At 35.9% G+C, this 24,139-nt stretch overlaps 1 protein-coding gene across 4 annotated transcripts in view; it reads left to right on the forward strand.

Moving 5' to 3' along the window:
- Positions 1-21,611, forward strand: part of VRK1 (VRK serine/threonine kinase 1) — a 36,633-nt gene extending 15,022 nt beyond the window's left edge. For 3 of the 4 annotated variants that reach the window (XM_075503557.1, XM_075503554.1, XM_075503555.1), the window contains 6 exons: positions 302-434; positions 1,788-1,908; positions 2,968-3,026; positions 4,212-4,390; positions 8,528-8,621; positions 20,288-21,611. In XM_075503557.1, the coding sequence (XP_075359672.1) occupies positions 302-434; positions 1,788-1,908; positions 2,968-3,026; positions 4,212-4,390; positions 8,528-8,621; positions 20,288-20,370 (669 nt within the window). In that variant the 3' untranslated portion in view covers positions 20,371-21,611. The remainder of the gene's footprint in view (positions 1-301; positions 435-1,787; positions 1,909-2,967; positions 3,027-4,211; positions 4,391-8,527; positions 8,622-20,287) is intronic. The other variant, XM_075503556.1, reaches the window with a different exon arrangement.
- The last annotated feature ends 2,528 nt before the right edge of the window (positions 21,612-24,139 follow it).

The following is a 24,139-nucleotide window of genomic DNA, read 5'->3' on the forward strand; positions in this document are numbered from 1 at the left end:
AGTAAGTGTATTTATAACTATGAACATTATGTCTTTTTTTTTTTCTCCTTACTGGTAATAACAGACTATTTTACTGTACTTGTCCTCTGAATCAGCAAGAAATTATTTCCAGATCAGACTGCTATATGGAAAACAACAAAACCTGTCTGACTTGTTGTTTTCAAATCATATGTAGTAATCTCAATAAAGCACTGAGAGAGGATCATTTAAAGTCAAAAAACTCACCATTTTTAATACTTTTTAAGAAGTTTTTTTGTATTTATGGTTCTTTAATCTTAGAATTCTTTGTGGAAATTACTAGGTGTACTTGGTGGATTATGGACTTGCTTACCGATACTGTCCTGAAGGAGTTCACAAAGTGTATAAAGAAGATCCTAAAAGGTGTCATGATGGAACTATTGAATATACCAGTATTGATGCACACAAGGGTGTGGGTAAGGATGTAAAGCTTTGTTCTCGGCAATAGGCATTTGTGCATCCTTTTCGTAAACACAAAAGACTTTATTTGCTGCATTGAGTTTTATAAACAACCAGATTTCTGAATCTATACAAATATTTCTTTCTTCTCTATGGACTATGGTGGTATTTTTATTTTTTTTTCCATTTACTAGCTTTTACTTTGGTATTAATTTACTGTATTTTTAATGTAACTTTCTTAACAGCCTTTATAAATTAAGGGAATCAATTTAAGATGTTTACAGTATTGCTTTTTATTAACTAAGTAGAAAAGGAATAGTTCTTATGAGATCTTGATAGAAAAACAGGCCCTGTTTTCAGGAGATAAATAGTTTGTTATCACTGTGAACATTGTTCCTTCATATTTGGCAAAGATGCACAATATTCTTTATCTTGCTTATGGCTTAATATTTGGAAGATTTTTTTTTAATGAAACTTCATTTAATTGTGAAATATTATTTCATAATTATTCCTACAGTCACTGACTATCAAAAGGCAAGAAGTGAGAAAAGGTTGAACATGAAAAGGACAGGTCTATGTCTGATTAAACATTGAGGATTTATAGTGAACACAAATTTTATTTTCTTCATTCTTAAATTTTGTTTTATTAGCCTAAAAGTGTCTCCTGCAAAAATATCAGTTGTTGAAAAGTATTATTTACGTCAGGATGAACTGTTGCACCTATGCTTGAAACTGAACATGAACAAATATGACTTGATTTGCCCATTTGTATTTGTAGTGTAGTCTGTGGTCAATGTACACGTGGGTGCTTTTGGTGGTGGTGTTTTGGGGTTTTGTTTTGTTTTGGGGTTTTTTCTTTTTTTTTTTTTCCCCAAGGCTCAGGGCTTACCGATCTGATCTATTATTGTCCTCTGTTCAGTTTTCAGGCCACATAAAATATCAGCATCGTGGAATATTTTTTCCAGGAGCTGGCGTTTTAGCACTATTACCTTTTTATAGAAGAAGGGAAGTAAAAACTGTTTTGAACAGAAAGTCAATCACTTCACTAACTTGCTCTATTTTTTCCACAATCAGAGTACTTAAAAAGCTTCCCAAATTGGGATAACTGCAGTGTGTCATGTCCTTGACTAGAATAAAGAGATTGATTAAGGACTTGAAAATGAAGTTATCCTTCCAGATGTAGAAACAATATTTTTTCCTTCCTTGTTTTCACACTAAAATAAAGAAATAATTAACAGATACAATAGTGTTACATTGTAAATATGTTAAGACACTAGAAAGCCAATGCTAATATATTTTAACTGTTGTTAAACTGTGTGCTTTATTAATTGCTTTTATGGTTCTTTTTTTATGTTTGTTTCTATATTTAGCGCCATCGAGACGTGGTGATCTGGAGATCTTGGGTTACTGCATGATTCATTGGCTTAGTGGCCATCTACCGTGGGAGGATAATTTGAAAGATGCAAATTTTGTCAGAGACTCAAAAATCAGGTGAGAAACTACTTGTTTTCTTTCTCTTTTGAAATCAAAAATAGGAACGCAAATGTCTTAATGTAGAAATGCTTTGTACTTTCAGTATGTTGCCTTTTGGTGAGTAGGCTATTGTTTTGTATACCCCCCAGTTTCCCTTCATTGTGTCTCATGTATTCTTGGCTTGTAATTAAACTTGTACTGTTCTACTCTTCTTTTGTATGTGTGAGATGCTTGTTTATCCACCACAGTACTGTTGCTTTAGAGTACTACCGTGGTTAAGCCAAAAAGCACTCTTATCAGTATGCAGGTAACCATTAGTCCTGCTTTATAGAAAGAGAACTGAAGCACAGAATATGAGTAGCCTTTATAACACCATGCTCTGAAGTCAGTGGCAGAGGTGAGAGCTAAAGGTGGATCTTAAATGTCTTTGAGCATCATTCCAGCTAGAGGGCTACTAATGTGGGATTTTTTTTAATTTTTTTTTTTTTTTGTCCCTCTCCCTCACTGTTACATTCCTTTGTCTTCTCCCCACCCCCACTCAACCCTCTCTTGTCAGATATTTAATATGAAGAAAGCTGTCCCAGCACAGCATTTTCTGTCTCATTAACAAGTATTTGTTATCTGGCTTTCTCATCTCTATTTTTAACGCTTTGGCCTCCATCAATGTTAGCGAAGCTCCCCCATGGCTTCCCCCCAGTTGTTATTTTGGCAGGGGATCTGCTCTGAATAATATCAGCTAGAGAAAGAGTCCTCTAGCAGGAAGAGGCAAGAGCATTGGTGTGTGAGCGTTTAAAATGGACCAGTTCTCTTCCTTCAGTCTTCTACTTGCTTGCTTTTATAGGAATCAAAAACTGTTGTACAAAAGCTTACCATGTTTCAGATAGCCTGTCTGGCATTTGTCAGGTTCTCAAATGTACTGCACTCCTAAGAATGGCTGTACTAAGTCATACCAAAGGTTTGGCTAGTAGTTTCCTGTCTCTGACAGTGGCCCAAGCTAGGTACTTAGGAAGTCTATCAGAACAGGGCAAGATTCAAACTTTGAAAGAAACAATAGTTTTGAATAACTTTGTTTTTCAGATGTAGAGATGATATTTCAGTTTTGATGGACAAATGCTTTCCTGGGAAAAATAAACCAGGTAAGAGGAGCTATTTTAAATTAAAATACTTCGGTTTGTACCATATGGTAAGCATTCTCTAATAGTTTGTTTTAATGTCCTTTTTCCTTAAAAAAAAAAAAAAATAAAAAAAATCCATCAGTCTGGTTGAGTGCCATCACCAAATTGTAGATGACTTTAGACAATGGGTAGAATCTCTGAAATTCCTATTTACATAGGGTAGGTTGAGTACGTACAAGGGAAGGCTGTGCTATTCTGTATTCAAATAAAACCAGATCAATTCAGTTGCTGCAAAAGGTGAGGAGTTGTCAGACTATCAGCAGCTTTTTTCCTGAGAGGTGTGTCTCAGGCCTTGTACTCTAATCTGTTGCTTCTTTAAGTCCTCCTTGTTTACTTAAGTTTGTACCTATTTTTCTTCTTACTTCTATCAGCAACAACAAAGTGGCATGAATTAGATTATTGATTAGGAGAAGTTTAGACTCTTCCTTTTGGCTGCAATTACATGAACTGCTGCTTCTGACTAAAGACAGTATTACGTATTTGCAAACATGAAATGTATAAATTGATTTTTCACAACTGAATTTTAGAGATTCAAAATATAAAGTATTGCAAACTTGAAGTCTAGATTGTTTCTATTTGGCATTGGCAATTTGCTGAGTAGATTTTTTTTTTTTTTTTAACCTGACTCTATTTAGAAATACACTGTCTTGGGATCTTAAACTTAAATACTTAGTTATTTCCAGCTACTCCTGGTGATCAGAAGAGTTTTATCTGTCAAGTGTGACTTGTCTGGTTTTTCAGTAGTCAAATGTTTCATGTATTTTTTAATATATGTTTCAGTCTTGAACTAAGGAAGTTCTGAGATAACATTGAGTTTCCTGTTCAACATTTTAAAATATAGACATAAGAAATAGCATGTAAACAAGCATTCATTGGTAAAGATTGGCCTGTTACATTTTTTACGACTGACTGTTTTCTTCATTGCAAAGAACGTGTAAAAAACAGTGATGCTGTCATCACTGGGTAATGAACCTTGGTATAATTTTTTCTAAAACGTGTTGTAGTAAAGTCATAATTATGAGTTTATAAATAACCATTTCAAAAATAGCATAAGTAGTGCATGCATAATTTCTGACTCTTTTGTGGTAAAAGTGAATGATTAAAATGTTTTCAAAAAGAAATTAATTGAAGGTACCATTTCTTTAGATGAAATAGCCAAATATATGGAAAAGGTGAAGCTACTGAGCTACGAAGAGAAACCTGTTTATCAGCATTTCCGAGAAATACTTCTGCAAGGTCTTAAGGCCATTGGGCAAAAAGATGATGGAGTACTTGACTTTGGCTTGTCAGAGAATGGCGACTTGCAAACAAATCCCATGCAAAAGGTTTTTAGTCTAAAAATTTGTCAGCTTTTAATGCATTTTTTTTGAGCTAAATAAGAGTTAAAGTGGTATTGGAAGTAGGTGTCATAACTGCATCCAGTAGGAAATAAGAAAATAGTGAAATGTTTGTTTGATTACGTCCTACTCTTACACATTATTTCTCTAATTTAAGTTCAGTAATTGTTATTAAAATGTAATACAGAATGATGTTTATAGGTGTACTTTCATAATACGTAATATCTTGGATAACAGAATGTGTATGTATAGTTGTAATGACATTTGAACAGGTGAACATTCAGTTAATTTACTTACTTTCCTTAAATTGGTAAAACTCCAGATGGGTCAAAATACACGTAAGGTAAAATAAGACTAGATTTTGTTTCATATTAGTTTCTTTCTGTGAGTAGTTCAACGTTTAGTTTTAAGTATACATCTTTATGCCAAGTATTTGATTCTGGAATTCACATATTGAATTCACTGTGATCTAATATGTTATTTATGACTCTTAACTATAGTGGTAAGCTAGGGGTATTTTATTCCTTGTATTTAAGAAGCCTTAAACTCTAGATTTGGACTCCCATTTGAATACAGTGTAAATTTTTTAAGCCTTAGGGAAATCGTGTGTTAAAATGGTTTATAATAACAATTAAAAAATCATCAAATAATGGAACAATAAATCGTAGAATCACAGAATGGTTCAGGTTAGAAGGCACCTTTAAAGGTCATCTAGTCCAACCCTCCCTGCAATGAGCAGGGACATCTTCAACGAGGTCAGGTTGCTCAGAGCCCGGTCCAACCTGACCTTGAATGTTTCCAGGGATGGGGCATCTACCACCTCTCTGGGCAGCCTGTTCCAATGTTTCACCACCCTCATTGTAAAAAAATTTCTTCCTTATATCTAGTCTGAATCTACCCTCTTTTACTTCAAAACCATTATCCCTTGTCCTATCACAACAGGCCCATTAGTATTGTCCTGTACTTCAAACTGCATTTATTACTCGTTTATTTCCATTTGTTAATAACAGGTGGGCAGTTTATTGGTTCCATTAGCATGAACCAGGGAACTGAGAATTATAATACAGGATAATAGTACAAGAATTCAGCCTGCTTACTGACATGATCAGCGGTGTGTTAAAGATGGGCAAAAAGCAAAAAAGAAAAAAAGCTATAGGATTTTAAAGTCTTCTGAGGATATATGTCCTGCTTTTCGTACTTCTTTTTGCCCTGTAAATAGTACTGTGGCTAAAATCACACAGCCATGGTCTTCATACTAATATTTTCTGCTGAACTGAGTGTAAAGATCTGTCCAAAAGGACAGTTCATTAACATACATTCTTCTGTTCCCCCTGTGGATCGACATGGCTTGAGACCTGCGTTTTTTTGGGGGGGGGAACGTTTCTAATGGTTGGCTGGTTTCTTTGCTGAGTAAGTTGGCCTGCTGCAGAGCCAGCATCTGTGACCTTTAATGTCCTTGTCCAGCAGAGATGGCTGGTGCTCATTTCCAATGGAAAAAAAACTTCAAAAACCTTATTTCTTTATCCAATATCAGTCAAGACCGTTCCCAAAGGGTGGGATAATACTTTTCCATAGTTTCTTACCTACTACTACTAACATCAGTTAAGAGTTAGCATTTACATTGGGTTTTGGTGGTTTGTTTGTTTGGGGGTTTTTTTGTTTGTTTGGGGGTTTTTTTGTTTGTTTGGGGGTTTTTTTGTTTGTTTGGGGGTTTTTTTGTTTGTTTGGGGGTTTTTTTTTGTTTTTTTTTTTTACTTTGAGGAACCATATGTATGGTCAGCTTGCTCAGTTGTCACAAATACGTTCAAGCACTTATATAAAACAATGAATGTTACTGGCCTGTTTGAATAAGTGTTTCTGGCTGTCCGCTTCCATGCTAGCTACTTCATGCCAGCTACTGCTAGAGTGTCCAGACAGAATAAGATTGTTTGCTTGAAATCACATTGACATAGCCTGCTTGCTTTTGACCAAACACCAGGACAGATGACTATTTCTTCTCTGTTGGATTTTCTAGGCTTTGTAACAGCTGTGGTGTAGGCCAGGGTAGAAGAATGGATTGTGTCAGTCCTCCTTTGGGGCAATCTACCATAACACTTTCTTAAAAGAGTGTTATTTGGTGTTCTGAAGTTATGCTAATTCATAGCTAGGAGACAATATTTCTAGCTTCTGTGTAAATAAATTCTTAGAATGTAGGATTCTCCTGTGCTTTCAGCTCATATAGCTAATTGAGCCATGATGTGCATTATATGTTGCATATAAGCCTGTTTGTTCTAGAATCTCAGTCATTCTCCAGTATTGGTATCTGGCTAAAACTCACAGATATCTGCTATATTAAAAGTTAAAATTTTATTTTCTGTATCATGACTCAAGTTTCCCCAGATGTATAAGTAAATGAAACACAGTTCTGCTGGAGGCTGGTGGTTTTGGGTTTTTTTTGCTTGTTTTGTTTGGGTTTTTTTGGTATAGTAAATGCATGTTGGTTTGTGTGATATTTTATAATAGTTCTAGCAAAACAAGAAGCTAGCAGTACCACGTGTTGAAGGAAGTATCTGGAGCTCTTGACTAAATTTTTTAGGGCAAAGACCACATATTACTTCTGTTTAGTGCTGAAGAGTTGCTGGGAAATATTGGGAGTAAACTAAACTGGAAAAATATGGATCTTAGTGATTTGTGGTTCCTTCTAATGTTCAGCTTCAGATGCGCAGGTGTTGCTTTTGTCAGATGAATGCTGCCTGATTTCTACTGCTATGTAATTCACCTGCATCAAGATTAAGAAACCACTTTTTATTAAATAAGCCTGGAAACAAGATAAATGTATTTTGCTTTTGTGTAGCATGTATTGGATATCTGTGTTTCTGATGAGCGTTTAAAATGTTTTCTAGTACAATTGGGAGGAATGCATTATCTCTCATATAAAAGCAGTACAGCGCTGAAATAGTCCTCCTTAATTTTGGTCAGAATGAACAAAAGTGTCTGTGTTTATTCCTGCCTAATGCATCACAAATCTGCTGACATGCTAACCTTGGAGTCTTGGCTGGCGGTAATCAGGCCTGTGCACCGGCAGGAAAGATGTACCTAATGCACTCCATCAGTGCAGTTTGCATATGGAAGTTCTCACAGGGGAGCTGCCCTGTGCCAGCTGAGGGTTACCTGCCCACTGCAGTTATTGTATGTAATTATCGAACCAATCTGTTCAGCCCAGCAGGGTTTAGATGGTAATCATGAAGCAACACTTTGGAAAGGAAAGATGTAATGCACTCTCCCCTTCTCTCATGAGCTATGTGAAGTTGTAGCCACTTTTAAAGCTGTATTAGTAAAGCTATAGTCTCACACAATTAAAAAAAAATTTAAAAAGGGAAAGATAAACTCTTCCAGTGTTCATCAAAGTTATCATCTCTGATACAGATACAGGTCAACTCATCCTTTGCAAAAATCACATGGCTTTAAAAAATAATCTTTCCATAACCACCTTAAGAATACTTTGCAATAGTAAGATTAATTGTAATACACAGATAATAACAGTTCTATCCATTTAGAGGTTTTAAGATAATGTTCCTTGAATAGAGTTCGGTTTTCCCAAGTACCTCTCTTTGGAACAGAACCCATAGTTGCTATTAGAAAAAAATAATAATGTACTGTCAGTGGGTGTTAGCTACTTTTAAGCTGTGCAAAGAAAGCCTTAAGAAGTAAGGATCCAGATAAACTTGAATTTGATGAGGTGTAATTGCTTTTAAAAAAGCAATTAACAACAACTTTGGGTAAAATGTTTTTCTGTGTTCTTTTAAGATTGTTTTTTTAGATTGCTCCTTTTGTAACAGTTATTCAGTGTAAATTAAAAAAACAGGTTTTGATCATAAAAACTTGTGTTTTCATACATTAAAATTTCAACTCCTAATGTGATCTGCAGATAGGGGAACTAAACTTCTAAAATGTCTATTGCCTAGTACTAGTATTCTTGCACTAATATATGAATAAATTTTCTCTACAACTGGAGACGTTTTATAATATACGAAGAACTAATGCTTAAAATTGGGGAATACCTTGTGAGGATAAGATATTTTCTACTTTGTATGGTCTTTTCTGCTCTTGAGTTCAGTTCCCCCCCCCCCTTTTTTTTCCCCCCAGAAAAAAAGAAGGGCAGCAGCTGCAACCAATGAGAACACTGAAGCAGAAATGGAAGATATGGGAAGTCCAGAAAAAAAGAAACCTACTACTTCTAGTAAGTCAAAAGATTGTTCTCACAGTCACATGTACTGGTGTGGTAGGTTAACCCTTGCTAAGGGCCAGACTCCCACCCAGCCAGTCGCTCCTCTCCTTAGTGGGACAGAAGGAGAAAATAGGATGAGAAAACTCATGGGTTGATAAAAAAATGGGGAGATTGCTTACCACTTACTGTTGCGGGCAAAGCAGACTCCACATGGGGAAAATTAATTTAATGTATTGCCAATTGAAACAGATTTGGGTGGTGACAAAAGCAAACATTAAAACAACATCTTCCCTTCCTCTTCTCCCAAGCTCAACTTAACTTCCTCACTTTAGACTCCTCTACCTGACTCCCTGAGCGGTGCAGGGGGCATGGAGTGGAAGTGTGTTCTGTACATAGCATTTTTGCTCTGCTGCTCCTTCCTCCTCACATATTCCCCTGCTCTAGTGTGGGCTCTCTCTCTTGGGCTGCAGTCCTTCAGGGAAAAAAATGTGCTCCGGTTCCTTCAGGAAATACCCATCTGGTCCAGTGTGGGCTCTCCCACGAGTTGCAGGAGATATCTGCTCCATCCTGGGTCCTCCATGAGCTACGGGGAATATCTGCTCCAGTGCTGTGGAGTACCACCTCCTCCTCTGACGTTGGTGTTCCCTCTGCTGTTCTTCACTCTCTGTCCCGCACCACCACCCCCTGCCTGTCCAGTGTTTTTTGCCCTCTCAAATTTTTCAGAGGTGTCACAAACAAATTGGGTTCAACTTTGGCCTACGGTGGGGGTTTTTTGGAGTTAGCTGGAATGGGCTGTGTCAGGCACAGGACAGCACCTAGCCTCTTCCCACAGAGGCCACCCCTGTAACCGACCCCAGCTTACCAAAACCCTGCTGCATGGCCACATGTACCCAATACAACCGTTTACCTTTAGCAGTTCGAGTGCTTTTTGTCTTTCATAAATTTTTTTAGATTAACAAAATTGAAATATTTTCATATTTAATATTAATTATTAAATATTAAGTTTAATATTTAAATTTAATATTTAATTATGTAATTTTACACATTCTGTGTAAAAAATGTATACTCTCCAATTATATGCTGCCTAAAGCTGGTAGGGATGCTGGGTGATAAAAATTGGTGGTTGCACCCTGTTCTTTTGCCATTATTCATTCTCTCCTCCGTTCTCATTTTTGCCCTTCCATCTTGTCCAATTCACTGTCAGAATATGCTGACTCTTCATCAGGACTTCTTCATCACAGTGTGTTACAGCCAGGGGCTAGGAGCAGCAGCTTCCACAAGCGAGTGTATTTAAAGTTGAGGAAAGGATCAGCTATAAGGATAGAAAATGCTGAAGCTACGTTTCAGATAATTTGGCATAGTTTCAGTGTTGTCTAGAAAAAGTCATGGACACATAAAGTAGGATTATTGTAAGTCCCAGATCAGAAATCTTCAGTAGATCTGTATAGGGTAAGCTTATGGTGAGTGTTCAGTCATACTGTTCTCTGGATCTAACCTTCTAACTCCTTCATGTAGATGTAAACTGAATTCAAGTAATTACAAAGATATTTTTCATAAAGAATTTTTGATTCAGACTTTTATGTAAAAGACCAGATGTTGTCTGTGGTCAAGTAGTCTCAAAATAATAAAGCAGTAGCACTGGAGTCTACCCCAAAACAAATCTGCTTGTTCAAAAAAGATTTGATGGAATATGGCAGGATGGGAAAATGTAACATTGCAAAGACAGTAATATTATTGGTAAGTTATGGATTTACCCTAGTATATTTACTCAAACAGTATGGTACAAAGTACAATTAATTAAGCTAATGCTATTCCAGAAGGTGACACTCCTTTGCTCATTTTCAGCTGTTCACATTATAGAATTCTGATCATTAAAATCAGTGATTATTTCTCTTACTTGAATGCCTTTTGAATTGTTGACTTCAATTTATTATGAATTTTCTAGTCTGTCAGTGGCTGCAAAAGTGTTAATTATACTTTCTTTCAAGGAAATACAATTATTTGATGTGATGCTGACATTTATTCATAGTATTAGCATTTTAGATTTTATTTAAAACCTTATAACAAAATATTTAATACAGCTGACTGTTTTCTGGTTGTGATTTGATACACATGAGCAGAATATACTTTCATTTTATATTATTTATTATACTTCTTTTTCCCTGGGATTGTAGATTGAAATTCTCATAGACAGAGATGAAAAAGAACTTGAGGAATTGCAATCCAAGTGGTAGCATCAGCTTTTTGTAAATGCTAAGTTTTTTCAGACTAAGTAAAGGTATTTGGGAGGCTATATATATTTTCAGCATCCAGTGGTTAAAATGAGTGATGGACATTAAGCTTAAATTTAAATGTCTTCTTGCCAATTCAATAGGGTTACAGGTGAAATGGTTCTAATTTCACCTTTTTATACTACCCAATTTAATGAATACCAAGTGAGGGGAGTATATCAAATGATTTCAGGTGAAAAGTGATACATGTACTTACTCATTTTGTTCTCTCCAAATTTGGAATTAAGAACTTTACCACTTATTACATGATTCACAAATCTGTGTTGAAGGAAAGGGCAACTGTTTCATAATCTTACGATTCTGATGCTTTTGATAAATCGAAAATAGCTGATTACTACAGAAGTACTTAAAACTGTGTTTCCAAATCTGCCTAGTTTTATGTTACTATGGACTTGTTTCTTCATTATGTGATTAGTCCTGTTACTAAAAAGTATCCTAAAGTTTACTGTCCAGTAAAATGGACAGTTTCTTGATACCTCTTAATTGTAGAAATTGAAATTTAGTCATACACGAACATTTTTAAAGTTCTTGTAATGCTATTTTATTGGTTTCTGAAAGGGGATAAATATGGCTGGACAGGGGTTACTCTTCAGGTGTTCAAACAACATCTCATCAGTATTTGGACTTAAAACAGTGGCAAGAAGCAGCCTCTTGCTGTTCAGCTGATCAGAGTTAACTGCATCTGACTATGCAGGTTGTCTAATCCAGTCCAAAAGATTAGTCGGCCCAAAAAGATCCTGATCAGCTGTGCAGCAGTTTGAGTACACCAGGGTGCTCAGTGGCTACAGGGACTCTGCCAGTAATGAAATCTGCTACTGCTGAGGCTGGGAAGCCCCCAGGCTTGGTGGAGGAGGAAGAAAGAACAGCACTGAGAAAAGACGGGCACCTTGACATTCTTGCTTCTTCAGTCTGCTCCCTCTGGTTGTTCTCGGTGTAAGAGTGGCCACTTCAGATGACTTCAGTAAAGGCCATCTCTTTCAATCATGTCAGCCATCAGTGTTTCTGGAGCTGTCAAGCAAGAGTGTTAGACTCTTCTTTTTAGAAACAGAATTTCAGAAAGCCTTCAAGAAACAAGCTGTGTTGTACTTCCAAAATAAGATGCACAAAATTTTGTGGAATTCTTAAACTGTTTTTTATTTAAATTAGCATGTTATTGGTTTCTTCCTTTTTTTTCTGTGATAACTGGAACCTATATGCTTTCCTGAAAGCTGGAATTTTAAGAGGTATCCTTTTTAAGGTAATATGGATGATGTTGAAGTATTATATCGGTCAATGTCTCTCTACCAGGAAAAATGCTATGAGAAGAGATGATTTCTATTTAAACGAAAAGTTTTTTTCACACTCTGTTACAGTTCCATTTTCATTATTAGCTGCCTTCATGTATGATAGTAAGGTTTGTAAGTGATGATACTGTTAAAGCAGAATACCAAATTTTGGCATGCGCTGTATGTATCCACCAATGCTTCTGCAGGGGTGTACTGTATAATATTAATAGGACTAATATGCTTATTTTTAACAGTTTGTATGGAATAGGCAGCTAGTATAGGGAATTTTGGTGAAAATGGCATAAATGCTGGAAAAATAAGTGTTTCATGAGGATTTGTAAATAATCCTAGGTTCAAAGCTTATCAATAGAGATAAAACCTCTACCACTGGCAGTCGTCTTTAATCTTGGGGTTGATGAATATTGGGTTATAGCAATATAGAAATTTTTTAGAATAGAATATTTTTACACCAGCCTTTATTTTCTGTTGTGAATATTTTTAAACAATTTTGGGGTGTATTAATTGGGACAGTATAGAGAGAAATACTAAAGCAAATGTGAGAATGAAAGTACTGTATCTTCTTAATGTACTTTTTAATGGTCAGTACTGCTAGGGGTAGGAATTGTGCATGTCTGTATTGCTGGATAGCATCTAGCATGGTAAGGCCTTAACTGGGGTCTTTTTGGTTACTCTTGCAGTATAAATAAAGAACTATGTGAACAGCTCCAATATGAAAACAGTCATACTGATGGATTGGTTAGAAGGCATTCCAAAATGGAGGTTTAATAGTATTTCTCAATTAATTGGTACTTAGCTTTATGTTTATTTACATTGCATGGCTTTGCATAAATCAGTATCTGCGTTATTGTCTTAGAAATCTTTTTTTTTCTTTATTCAAGCAAGATTTATTACTTACTGTTGGATTAAATCTACACTTAGGCTCATTTTTATATTTAGAGAATTATTGGCCTTGTCATCAAGCTTTAGGAGAAAGCAAATCATACTTTTTTTTTGAGCTTGTTTATGGCACCACTTGTTACTTGTCTTTCTACTCCACACCAATGCCCACATTATAGGTAGATTTTTACCTCTTAATTTTATATCCTAATACGAACATTTTCAGCAAACCCTGTACTGTACAATAGTTCTAATTGCCTATTATTCATCTGTTCCCTTCTGTGAAGGATTTGGTATTGACTGTATCTGTAACAGACTCCAGGAGTAAGTGGGTATTACTCTTAAAACAGTGTATCCATCTCTGACTAGTCACCAAAAGATCTGTCCTTTTCTGCACCATTCTTAGCCTTCCCTTATGTGTCTCAGGAATGTTGCAAGTTAAATGTTCTAGTATGAGAGTTACGTGATCTCATTTTAGAAGTTAAAAGCATGTGCTGCTATGGTGATAGCATGGAAGATTCAGGTTTTAGAGCAGAGAATTACTGCTCTCAGTTGTCAGAAATATTGACAAACTTGCTTCTGTATTTTGCGTTAAGTATATTCAAACACAATATGAAGTGATCTGTCTTTTTATGGCCTGTGCCAAAATTGTTTGAGGATCTTCAAAAGGTATTTAAATGAGGAGAGGTGTGGTAGGAGGTGATTTTTAAGTATAAAGATCCTTAAATATTATGTGTAGGAAGGCTAAAACAAATTAGATATATCTGTTTTATATCTTTGTGGTTCTTCCTGAATAATGGTTTTCTTTGACAATTTGCAAGTGACAAATTCCCTGAGAAGCACCTTGGATATGTGCCACTTTATTATTGTTGTTGTTGTTGTTATGGGACAAAATTAATGTCCAAGGTATAAAGTATGGGAATGTTCCTGTTTACTCCTGTGTCATCTTGGAACACATTTTTCTACTTAGTCTTTCTTTATATTTTAAGCTTATTTCTGTACTATCTCTTCAGACCACTTCTAGCACTTAAACACATTTAAAATGTAAATATATTTAAGTTCCTTGTTACACTTCATGGAACTTTCTTGTGTTTGCTGCTAAGGAAAAGTATTAAATTAAAACAAAACAAAAAAACCTTCTGAGGAAAATTTTCCATGGGGTAATGTTTTGTATAATGACTTTACATGTAGAACTAAATCATTTAAGAATAAAAGTGGTTTGCTTTTTTGTTGTTTTTCTGTGACCTGAAGATGTATTGCAGTATGCTGAACAAGTGTTGCAATTCAAACTCAGATATAAAATTTGTAAGTGAAATTTTTTTACAGGAAAGAAAAAAAAAAAAAAGCTGTACTGCAATGACTCAGTTTTTACAGGGAAATAACCTTTTTCAAGATTGCAAGTAATATATTTGAATTAAACTTTGTTCCTCCTGCAAATTGCTGTGTGGTGGAGAGGAGGGCTATTTTTAAACACATGGTGCATGTGACTACTGATTTATATGTGTATATACAATTGTGTTTTGGAATGTCTTCAGTAAAGCAATTTTTACAAGTAGAAGTAAATCAGTTTGTTTTATCTGAAACAATTTTATGTTAAAATTTTTAAAAGAACACTCAGATTCAGTGTTATCTTTAGGAAATACACGGGCATAAAGTCATGTAATAATACATTCTTATGTCCTGATGTTTTTCCATATTATCATATAGAAATGTATTGGCTTCATTTGTTGCAGGAAATGGAGGGCTTGGAGGAACAGGGTACCTAAAGCCAAACCCCATCCTGTAACTCTACAAACTTTCTTTCTTCTCTCTCATCCCTATCCCACAATCATATATTTCCTGGAATTCAAGTCCATATTTCCATTCTTCTGGTCTCTCTGTTCTTTTTTCTGAATCTTATTTCTGAATTTTTGTAGAGAAAAGAACTGCGGGGGAAAAGAGAACAAGCCAACTAACCAAAACTACTATTTGTCACCCTTGCAGTTGCTTCAACAGCCTTCAAAGTACTGAAAAATTCTTATTTGAGAAGTGTTACACTACAAGTTTTTATCAGCTATGCAAGGGTTCCTTGGCAGAGTTGGGAAAGGGCTTGTCAGAGGATTACACACTCTTCCCTATTTCATCTTCTCAAAAGAAAAGTAGCTCTTCCTTGGCACCATATTCAAACTGCCCAAACAGATTTGAGAACAGTTGACTAGTGCGATGCTTAACTCTCATTAAATGCTGCACAGCCTGGCTTCAGCACCCATATGATGTTTGCAGCTAGAGTGTAGTCTTTCAGCTTCCAATGCTTTTTTTTTTTTCTTATTCCTTCCATATGTAAATAGCAATTGTATGGCTTCCATTCTCTTGTTTTCCCTTTTCAGTTTGATGATTGTAGAACCCTTTTAAGGGGCAGTTGAAGGAAAAAGGTCTCCTAGAGAGCCATCCAGCAAAATGACTTGGTTATTTTATATCATTAAAGACAGCTGAAATATGACTGAAGCACATTTTGCAAGCAAAAGTGATACTGTGGCCAGTGGAAGAATTTTGAAGAATAGACAGTCCTAAATTTGTCTCCTTTGGAAATTACAAGTCCACAATTGGTTACTTAAATTAATAACAAAACATATTCTTGCATTAATTTATTGCACTGAGATCTGATATAGTGGCATATGCAAGATCTTGTCTAGTTGACTACGGAGTCAACTTCGTCACTTCTCAGCTTAACTGTGGCAATTCAGTATATGTGGCATGAAGTTGCCAGCATTAAAGAAGTGTCAGTTCTGTCATAAGACTGTCCTGCTGTGGCATACTGGGTGTCTATACAGAAATGATTAAGCTCCATCTCTGTGGAGACTAGTCTGAGAACATCTCTTCCAGAAACCACTTGAGAACTCTCCACCCAATGATCCAACTCTCCAGATTTATTGACCTTTGTTTCTTAAAGAGATAAACATATAGCAAAGTGTGTGTGTGAGATTATGCACATGTGCACACATGCATTAGATTTTTTTTTTAAGAAAGGAAACCTTACTGTGTCTGACCAACATACTTGACTGCATTCGCTTCTTTAGAGGGCGAAAGATGTTGTTTAATGATGATTACTACAAGTCTAGTTTAAGAGCTTGCATAAACTAGAATTGCTAGAACTCTTCAGCCATTACACAGAGACTGGCACATACTCAGTCTTTGTCAGGTGTAAATTCAGCATATGCAAGTGATGCAGTTGCTAACCTCCAGCATGCCTGCTGCTAGATATTTTTCACTTACCTGATGTTTGTCTAGAGTCCAAAATCTGTAGGCGTTTCTGTTTGCAAATATTCTAGCCTATGATGTAACCTAAAAGTCACCATTAATACCTAAATCATACCTGATTTCATCTGCTTGGTAGCTGTGTTTTAATGCTCGGAATCTGTCACTGTCCTCATTTCCATCAAAGCAGGCAATTAAGTGGGAAACATGGGACTCTGGTGTCTGCTTATTTTTACCAAAGGAATATTTGTCATTTTATAGAAAGTTTCGTTTTTTGACTCAAGTACCGTTTTATTTCTCTTACTCATAAGACATGTGTTTCTAAAATGGTGTATGTAGAATTGGAAAATAAGATGAGAAGGGGCATCAAGAGGTCCTGGACAAGGACATCTGCTCTATACAGCAGCCTAAGGACAGGCTTATCAATCTATGTCTGTGTTGATCTTGATACATACCAATATTTTCTCTTAAAACCTTTGTGATTAAATTCTAAAACATCCCTGATCAGCACCACTTGTAATACTTAACTATCCTTACTACTAAAAAGGGTTTGATAAGGTGGAGTATTTTATTTTGATATTTTTAGTACCTAATATGAATTTCCCTTAAGCTTATTAGTTGTCCTATCCACTTTGGACATGAAAATTGCTCTCATTTTATGCAGTAACCTTTTGCACATTTGATGAGTATAAAAGGCTGCACCATCACATCTCTCTTCCATTGTTTTTCCTTTCTCCAGATAAACTAGTTAAATTAAAAAAAAAAAAAAAAAGAATTTTTTAGAGAGCTAGAAAACATGATCACCATTCCTGACTTTTTTTCCGTTTTTCTCAGAACTTTCTGGAAGGATAGAGTACTGCTGTATACTGAGTACTGAAAGATAGAGTACAAAACTATACACAGTACTGCTGGATTTCTTTTGTAAAGTGGCTTTATAATACAGTTTACATGGAGAGGATCAGATATCACAGTCAACTTGTCTAATAATTCCTCTAGAGCCTGTGGGACTCTTTATGCCTCTGCTGAACTTTGTTCCAGTCTCAAAACAAGCTGTGCAGTGACACCATCTGGTTTATTTTTGCCTATATAATTCTTCCTCATTTAAATTGCTGTTTCAACCTAATTCAGTTTAATCTGCTTTATAAAAACCCTCTCCTTTGCTTGTAATAGCTTTGTTTGTATCCTCATTTGGTGCTGCCCACATGGGACTTCTCCTGTTTTCAGAAGCAGAATTGACATTTCTCCCACAAGAAAAGTTTGTGGGGAGGGGGCAATATAAGTTATCAGGCTAAATAATTTTGAAAATGCAGACAAGCTTTTTGGTACAGAAGACCTTCAGTTTTGAAATAGCTGCAAACTTTGAAGCTAAACCTGGGTTGAGAGCAGTCATTCTGAGTTTAACATAATTAATCGGATAGTTTAAGAGAATATTTCTGCTGCTTAAGTTTGAAATTATGAATAAAAGAACCATGACAAGGATTTTTTTCCTTTTTCTTATGATTCACTTAAAGATTCGCCATGATCATGGTTTGTTTAGAAAAGCCTTGAAAAGAACTCATTAATGCAGTAAAGATAAAGGAATAATCAGAGGCAGGGAAGCTCTCTTCTCCTTTTTGGTGTTCTAGCATGGGCAATTAGAAATGGGGAAGCTCTTACCGAATTAGGAAATAGTAAGCTTCAGTTGCTTGTATTGTCCATGACTGCCATGAAATACTACATTCCTGAAATACAAACATGACAATCTGATAACTCATTTCTTTTTTCTTTGTAGACAAACACCTGTAATATTTTCCTACCTAAGGTCGTCATTTTCATATTGACAGTCTTTCCAATAATAGAACATGAATTTGACCTGTCTTTGCGGCATTTGATTTTACAGTCTATGACTGGATGAGAAGAAAAGTCACAGTTATCTCAGTCAAAACCACTGAAGATTAGCAAACGGGAAAAAGATCAGGTTATTGTTTTTTCTTGAAGAGAAAACTTTGGTCATCCTCTGCTTTCTGTTGCAATACAAAGATTGCAGGGAAAAATCTCAGGAGGGATGGAACTGGTACAGTTCATGCAGTTGATAGCATACCTTGACCTACGTACCACTAAGACTACTCAATTTGAAAAGTCAGAAGACACGTCTGTTGCTAGAATTTGCAATTATAGTAGCTGAAATATTTTGTGACTTTGAGAAGTATAAACTAATTCTTGAAGATAAACTGGAATTTAGCTGGGAGAAGGAATGGTTTACATAGTTAAGCTACTACTTTAGTTTATGATACCTGCTTGTATAGCTTCTAGCTTGTGTACCTTCTATATAAGGGTACCATTAGATAATGGTACCCTTATCTAATCTAAGGGTACCAGAATAGATTTGGTTTTTATATAGCAGTTGGGGAGGTGGGGTGTTTTGCCAGGACAGATCTTTCACTGATAAAGCTGCTCTGCTCAATAAAAGACTATCACCAGAGCTGTCCATTAGTTGTGGGTTTGGTTTTTTTTTTTTAAGTGATTTATTAATCAAAGATGTATTGTCTGACAATCTATTTGTAGTTTTATATTGAATGCAGCAAATGCTTTTGGACAAAAAAGGAACAAGAATATTTTTTCATTCTCCATTTCATTTTCAAGAATGGAAAAAGTCTTCAAAGTTAATTTTGGTATTTTTAATTTCAAATCAATGTTTTAAGAGCAAATTAAGTTATGTAAAATTAAACAAACATGAAAGCAAAACAGTTTGCAATAGTTCACTGCTTTTCTTGGTGTGGTTTTGGTTTGGGGTAGATTCAAGACTATTTTGGTTTGTTTTGCATTGTTCTCTGCTTCTTTGCTTTCCCCCAAATTTACGCACTGAGCTTGAACGATCAGTGACTCACACTGCTCAAAGGCTGTTGTCTTATGCAAGCATTTTCTTTCTTAAGGACTTCCATGAAACTCAATTTTACCTTTTTTTCTTTGTCAGTAATGCAGATTAGGAAGTTGACAGGAACTGTAGAGTTTATGTATAGTTTTACAAGCAAGAACATATATAGTTAGGCAAACTGACTTCAAGGAGGAAGTCAGGATTAAAAAAAAATTAAAAATAATACCCATGACTAGGAGATGAAAAACATTTCATTGTTTCTGCATTTGTGAAAATGGTAGCAATTTTTATTATATGTAGTATTTTTTCCTCAAAGTGACTACTATTGAATGTGATTCACAGAAGTGAGCTGTGGTGGGTTTTTTTTTCCTTTTCTCTGCTAGTGGGCAGGAAAGAATCAAAGTAGAGGGAGTTTTTTATTATTGTATTTAAGTATGGTCTCTCTGAACAACCTGCCTGCCAGGTTTGCTAGGTATCTTATTTAGATGGCACTGTTCGTTACCTTTGTTAAATAAAATAGTCAAATAATAGCTTGAAATCTGTAGCTAAAGTTGCATTGATAGCTAAGCTGATTGAACAGCTCAACACTGCCAAACAAAAATCTTCCTCTTTTTTACCTGTGTGCCTTCCACCTCCCCTTGTATAAGTTCCATTCAGAATGCTCTAAGATGCTGCAAATGACTAAATTATGAGAATACTAGACCAAAAAAAAGTTTTTTGTCAGGTTGTGGAGCTGAACCAGCTTAGCACAAGGTCCAAAGAGCACCAAAAATGGCTTAATACTGGAGGGATCATAGAACTGAAATTTGGCACATGGGGAGGAAGGAGGGGTTTAGCTTTGAAGAGGATCTGATTCTTTATGCTTTGGTGGACATGAGCTGTTAAATTGGCTCACCTGTGTGTAATGCTACTGTTTGAGAAGTTGAATTGTACAGTGTGTCTTTCAGGAGAAAATCAGTGCCCAGGAATTGTGGTAAATTCTTCTGAGTCCATGTCATGTGTCCCCATCCCCCCGTCAAAACTAAATGAATGATTTGAGTAGATCTATACTCTTAAAGACTACAAGTATTTTCTTGTGATCTATTTCTGTTCTTTTATTTTATAGAAAGTCATGTCTTTTTTTTGTTTGAATTGCAGACGCAGTAGCTACCAGAACCCGGAAGATGACCTCACCAAAACCCAAGAAAGGCACAGCAACCAGAAAGAGAGTCCAGAAGTAAATCATAGATGGAGCAACAAATTAAGTTCCTCTTTGGCTCATCTCTGGGTGTTTTTAGCACTGGAATCTTTTTCTTTCCTTTTTAAATGATGAATCCTGTAAAAACATGGACTGCTGTTTGTACCTGGTTTTGAAGAAGAAATGTTTTATTAAATATTTGCATAATTTATGTATACTTTAATACTAATGCAAAATTTTGCCAACTTTGAAGTGAGGATGCATTTTTATTCTTTATACACACAAATTCGTGTCTTAAAGGCAAACTAAAAGGAAGTGCTTTTTTCTGCTTTATAATGTAGAAATAAAGCGTTATTTAGTTTCATTATGGGTATTATAAGGAACAGTGGTGTTGCATCTGATTTCTTCTCATTTTGAGTAAAGTCTTATTGGAGGTCACTTAGATGTACACAGAGATGAAGTCTGAAATGGTAGAGACATCTTTTAAATATTTGTCAAGTGTTTGAAATAAAAAAAGAGACCATAAGACAAAAATCACATCCTTCCATTCTAGTTTGTTATAAAATGCGTTTAAACAATTCTGTGGAGGACAGGTAGTGAATTTTAAGGTTTTTTTTTCATAGTATTCATGTTTGGATCATTTTTCCAATTATTCAGAGTTTCTCTGGAAAGAGACAGACCAGAATTTCAGACATAGGGCCCAGGGCAAAGAAAATAACCAACCGAAAACCAATGCCCATTCTCAACGCCCCCTCAGGTTTTCTGTTTTATATTAGTGAAAAGGCTAGAAAAGTTATAATTATGAATAACTTTGTAAAGTATCTAGTTCCAGTGAAAGCTTGACTCATGTGCTTCTCATAACAAAATAGTGGTTTACCTTTTTTTAATAATTGAGAAGCATGTAACCTTTCTTAAAAGTACTTCCTTGCTTGGCTTTGAGTCTTCAGAGTTGTAAGTCAAAAAATGCAGTCTTTAATTTCGGTGTGAAATACAACTGCTTTTCATTTAGATACTGCAAAAATACATATAATTAGGGCATGAACATCATCCTTGTCAGGGAGACTGCTTTATGAAGTTTGGTACTCCGAAAGGAATCCATGAGCCAATGAGTGGTGTATTTGTGTGGATGTCCAGTGCTCTGCTTGCTTGATTGTGTAATGTCTGAGTAGCTACTCACTGAAATAAATACGTTGTAGCATAAAATATTGAATGAATGATGATGTTATGTTTTGGAAACAAGGGAATCCATTGTTTTGAAATAAAACTGGAATAACATATTTAAAAGATCTAGTGCTTTCTCATTTCTGTTCTGACTGCTATACAGATTCATTTTCCTGGGTATTAGCAAAGTGTGGCTGACGACTTTAAGCATAGCATTCTCTTTGTTTCAGTTGTAAAAATAGGACTGCTAAAGCCTCTCTCGTATTTAAAACTCCTCAAATAAAACTATCATTTTAATGACTTCATTTAATAATTTTGTTCAAAAAGTATTTTACACTATTCTGGAGAACTATGGTCAGGAAAGCATATTGTGTTCTCTTGCTTGTCTTGCGTACCCAATGTCATTCTTTTGTACCTTAGTTGTTTGACATTTTAATTTTTAGTAACTTATTTACTGGTAAACCTCCTTTCTTTACTTTCCAAGTTTTCAAGGAGAGTATTTTCCTTTGACACTACCAAAGCCAAATGCAACAACCACAGACATTTCCATATATTTGAAAAGAATATTTTGAGGTGCAGATTTCATAAGCCACCCCTACCTCTCCCCACCCCAAAAATATCCTGGAAAAAGTTTGTACTGGCAAGTGTTCTGTGCAGCAAAAGCGTGCTTTCCGTTCTAGGTGAATGTTGTTTCAGGGCTTGTCCTTTCTCGCAAGAGACTGTGCAAAACTACAGCCTTCACAGGCAAGAATGTCTCTGGCTCCCTGTAAACTGCAACGATGTTTAAAGTGTGGGACGGTCAGGATGAGCCAAGTGGAAGGCTGTGATAATACCTGCAGTACTACCGTATGTATTGCATACGGTATGTCCTTGCACACGTGTGCGTGCTGTTTTGCAAAACAGTGATGGGGAAATACACCACTTTAAAAGAGGCGGAGGGTGTAGTAGGTTTTTGTTGACATCCCCATTTGAAAGTAAAGCCCCTAACACAAAAGAAGCAAGCTGCCTTTAGACTGCATTTACTGCTCTTGATGACTCCAGTTGTGTGTAAATATTAGAAAACAGCAGGGTCCTGCATTCCAAGAATCACTTGAGCAGTGCCATGAAGACAAGTGTCCTTACTGGTATTGTAGTCATACTCCCGAGCTCTCCCGCTGTTTCTAATCTGTGCGCACAGCCGTGAAAAAACTGGACTGACATTTACAGGCACAGCAGGGAGACACTTGAGTGAGGAATGTTAAAGACTCCGCTACCTATGTTTCAAAGTGGCCACCATACATGATAAATCTTCACAGGAGAACTAGTCGGCTCTTCAGCTGATGGTGTAATGAGGATATTGATAATGAAGCACAGAATGCTTCTTTTAGTGCTTGAACATTTTGCAGACAGATTGTTTATATTTTTTTCCCCTAATCTAAAATATCTGGAGAGAGAATCAAATTCAGGGTGGGTATAAGATATTTTTTAGATGGTGCTGATCTGATAATTTTTACGGGAATATTTCCCAATAAATTCATGTAAAATAATAACATAATTCCTGATAATCTGTTGCAGCTAGCATTAAGAAGGGGGTCAGTTGCTTTCCTGAGTAGTTTGACAGACTTTACTCACTGTTTTGTCCCAGTGAGCTGCCAGATTTGGGATGCCATAATACCAGTAATGCAATTAGGTTTTCTGCACGTTGTCTGGTTGACTTCTCAGTTAAGAGTTTCTTTCCCTTTGGGAATAAGACTAGACAGACTGTCATTTGCTATTACTAATTCTGCTTAGCATTATCACTGGAGCTTTTTTGTAATTAGCTATCTTAGTTGGCTCTTAAATTTTAATAGCCAATTGAAGCTACATTTTAGCCAAGTTCCATATCTAAATTGCATTCAGTCCATTAACAAAGTTGGTTAAAAGGCTATTAAAACAAAAGCCAATATATGGTGGTTAGCACTTACATGTTTGCAACAGTAGCAGTACCAGCCTCCAATGAATATTCTCAAGAAATGGCACTTCCTTCTAGCAAAGGAAGTGCACAAAGAATGACCAAAGTTTGTTTTGGGAACAAAGGCTGATTATGCAGAATACTTTTAGAAAAAAAAAAAAATTTTGAAGTGTGTCTTTTCTGGAAGAAGGTGGGAGAGATGGGGGGGAGATACAGAAGGGGGCAATTAATGGTTCTGCTCAGATTTGACGGGTTCTGGAAAAGCCAAATAAACGAAGTGATGTTTTTCTCCATTTCAGCTGATCAAAATTATTAGCAAAACCATCTGAAGTACCTTCTGGTGGAATTGTCATCTTGCTGAGTTTAGTTTGTAAAACATCCTGCCAGACATTAGAAAAACTGTAAGCATGCCAGCACATAGGCTCAGAGCACCGCTTCTCTAATTGATAGACCCTATAATTTTCTTTTTTACTCAAGACCATGGCTGGATACCTCAGCCTCCCAAGTAATTTAACATAGCATCAGTCTGAATTTTTTATCCCTAGTAGCACTTGTTTAAATTAGGTTTTTCTCTTTTCTTTCTTAAGGTGTAGACAGGAGATTAACGGCCTTTGGATCATCCTGTGACAAATAATGGCTTTCTCAGACTTTTCTGCTTTAAAAAAAAAATAATCTTTACTGTTGTGAAGACATCAGATATTAATACTGCTACAGTTTTAAT

This window comes from Mycteria americana, chromosome 5 (assembly GCF_035582795.1).
Source record: "Mycteria americana isolate JAX WOST 10 ecotype Jacksonville Zoo and Gardens chromosome 5, USCA_MyAme_1.0, whole genome shotgun sequence".
Taxonomy (NCBI): Eukaryota; Metazoa; Chordata; class Aves; order Ciconiiformes; family Ciconiidae; genus Mycteria; species Mycteria americana.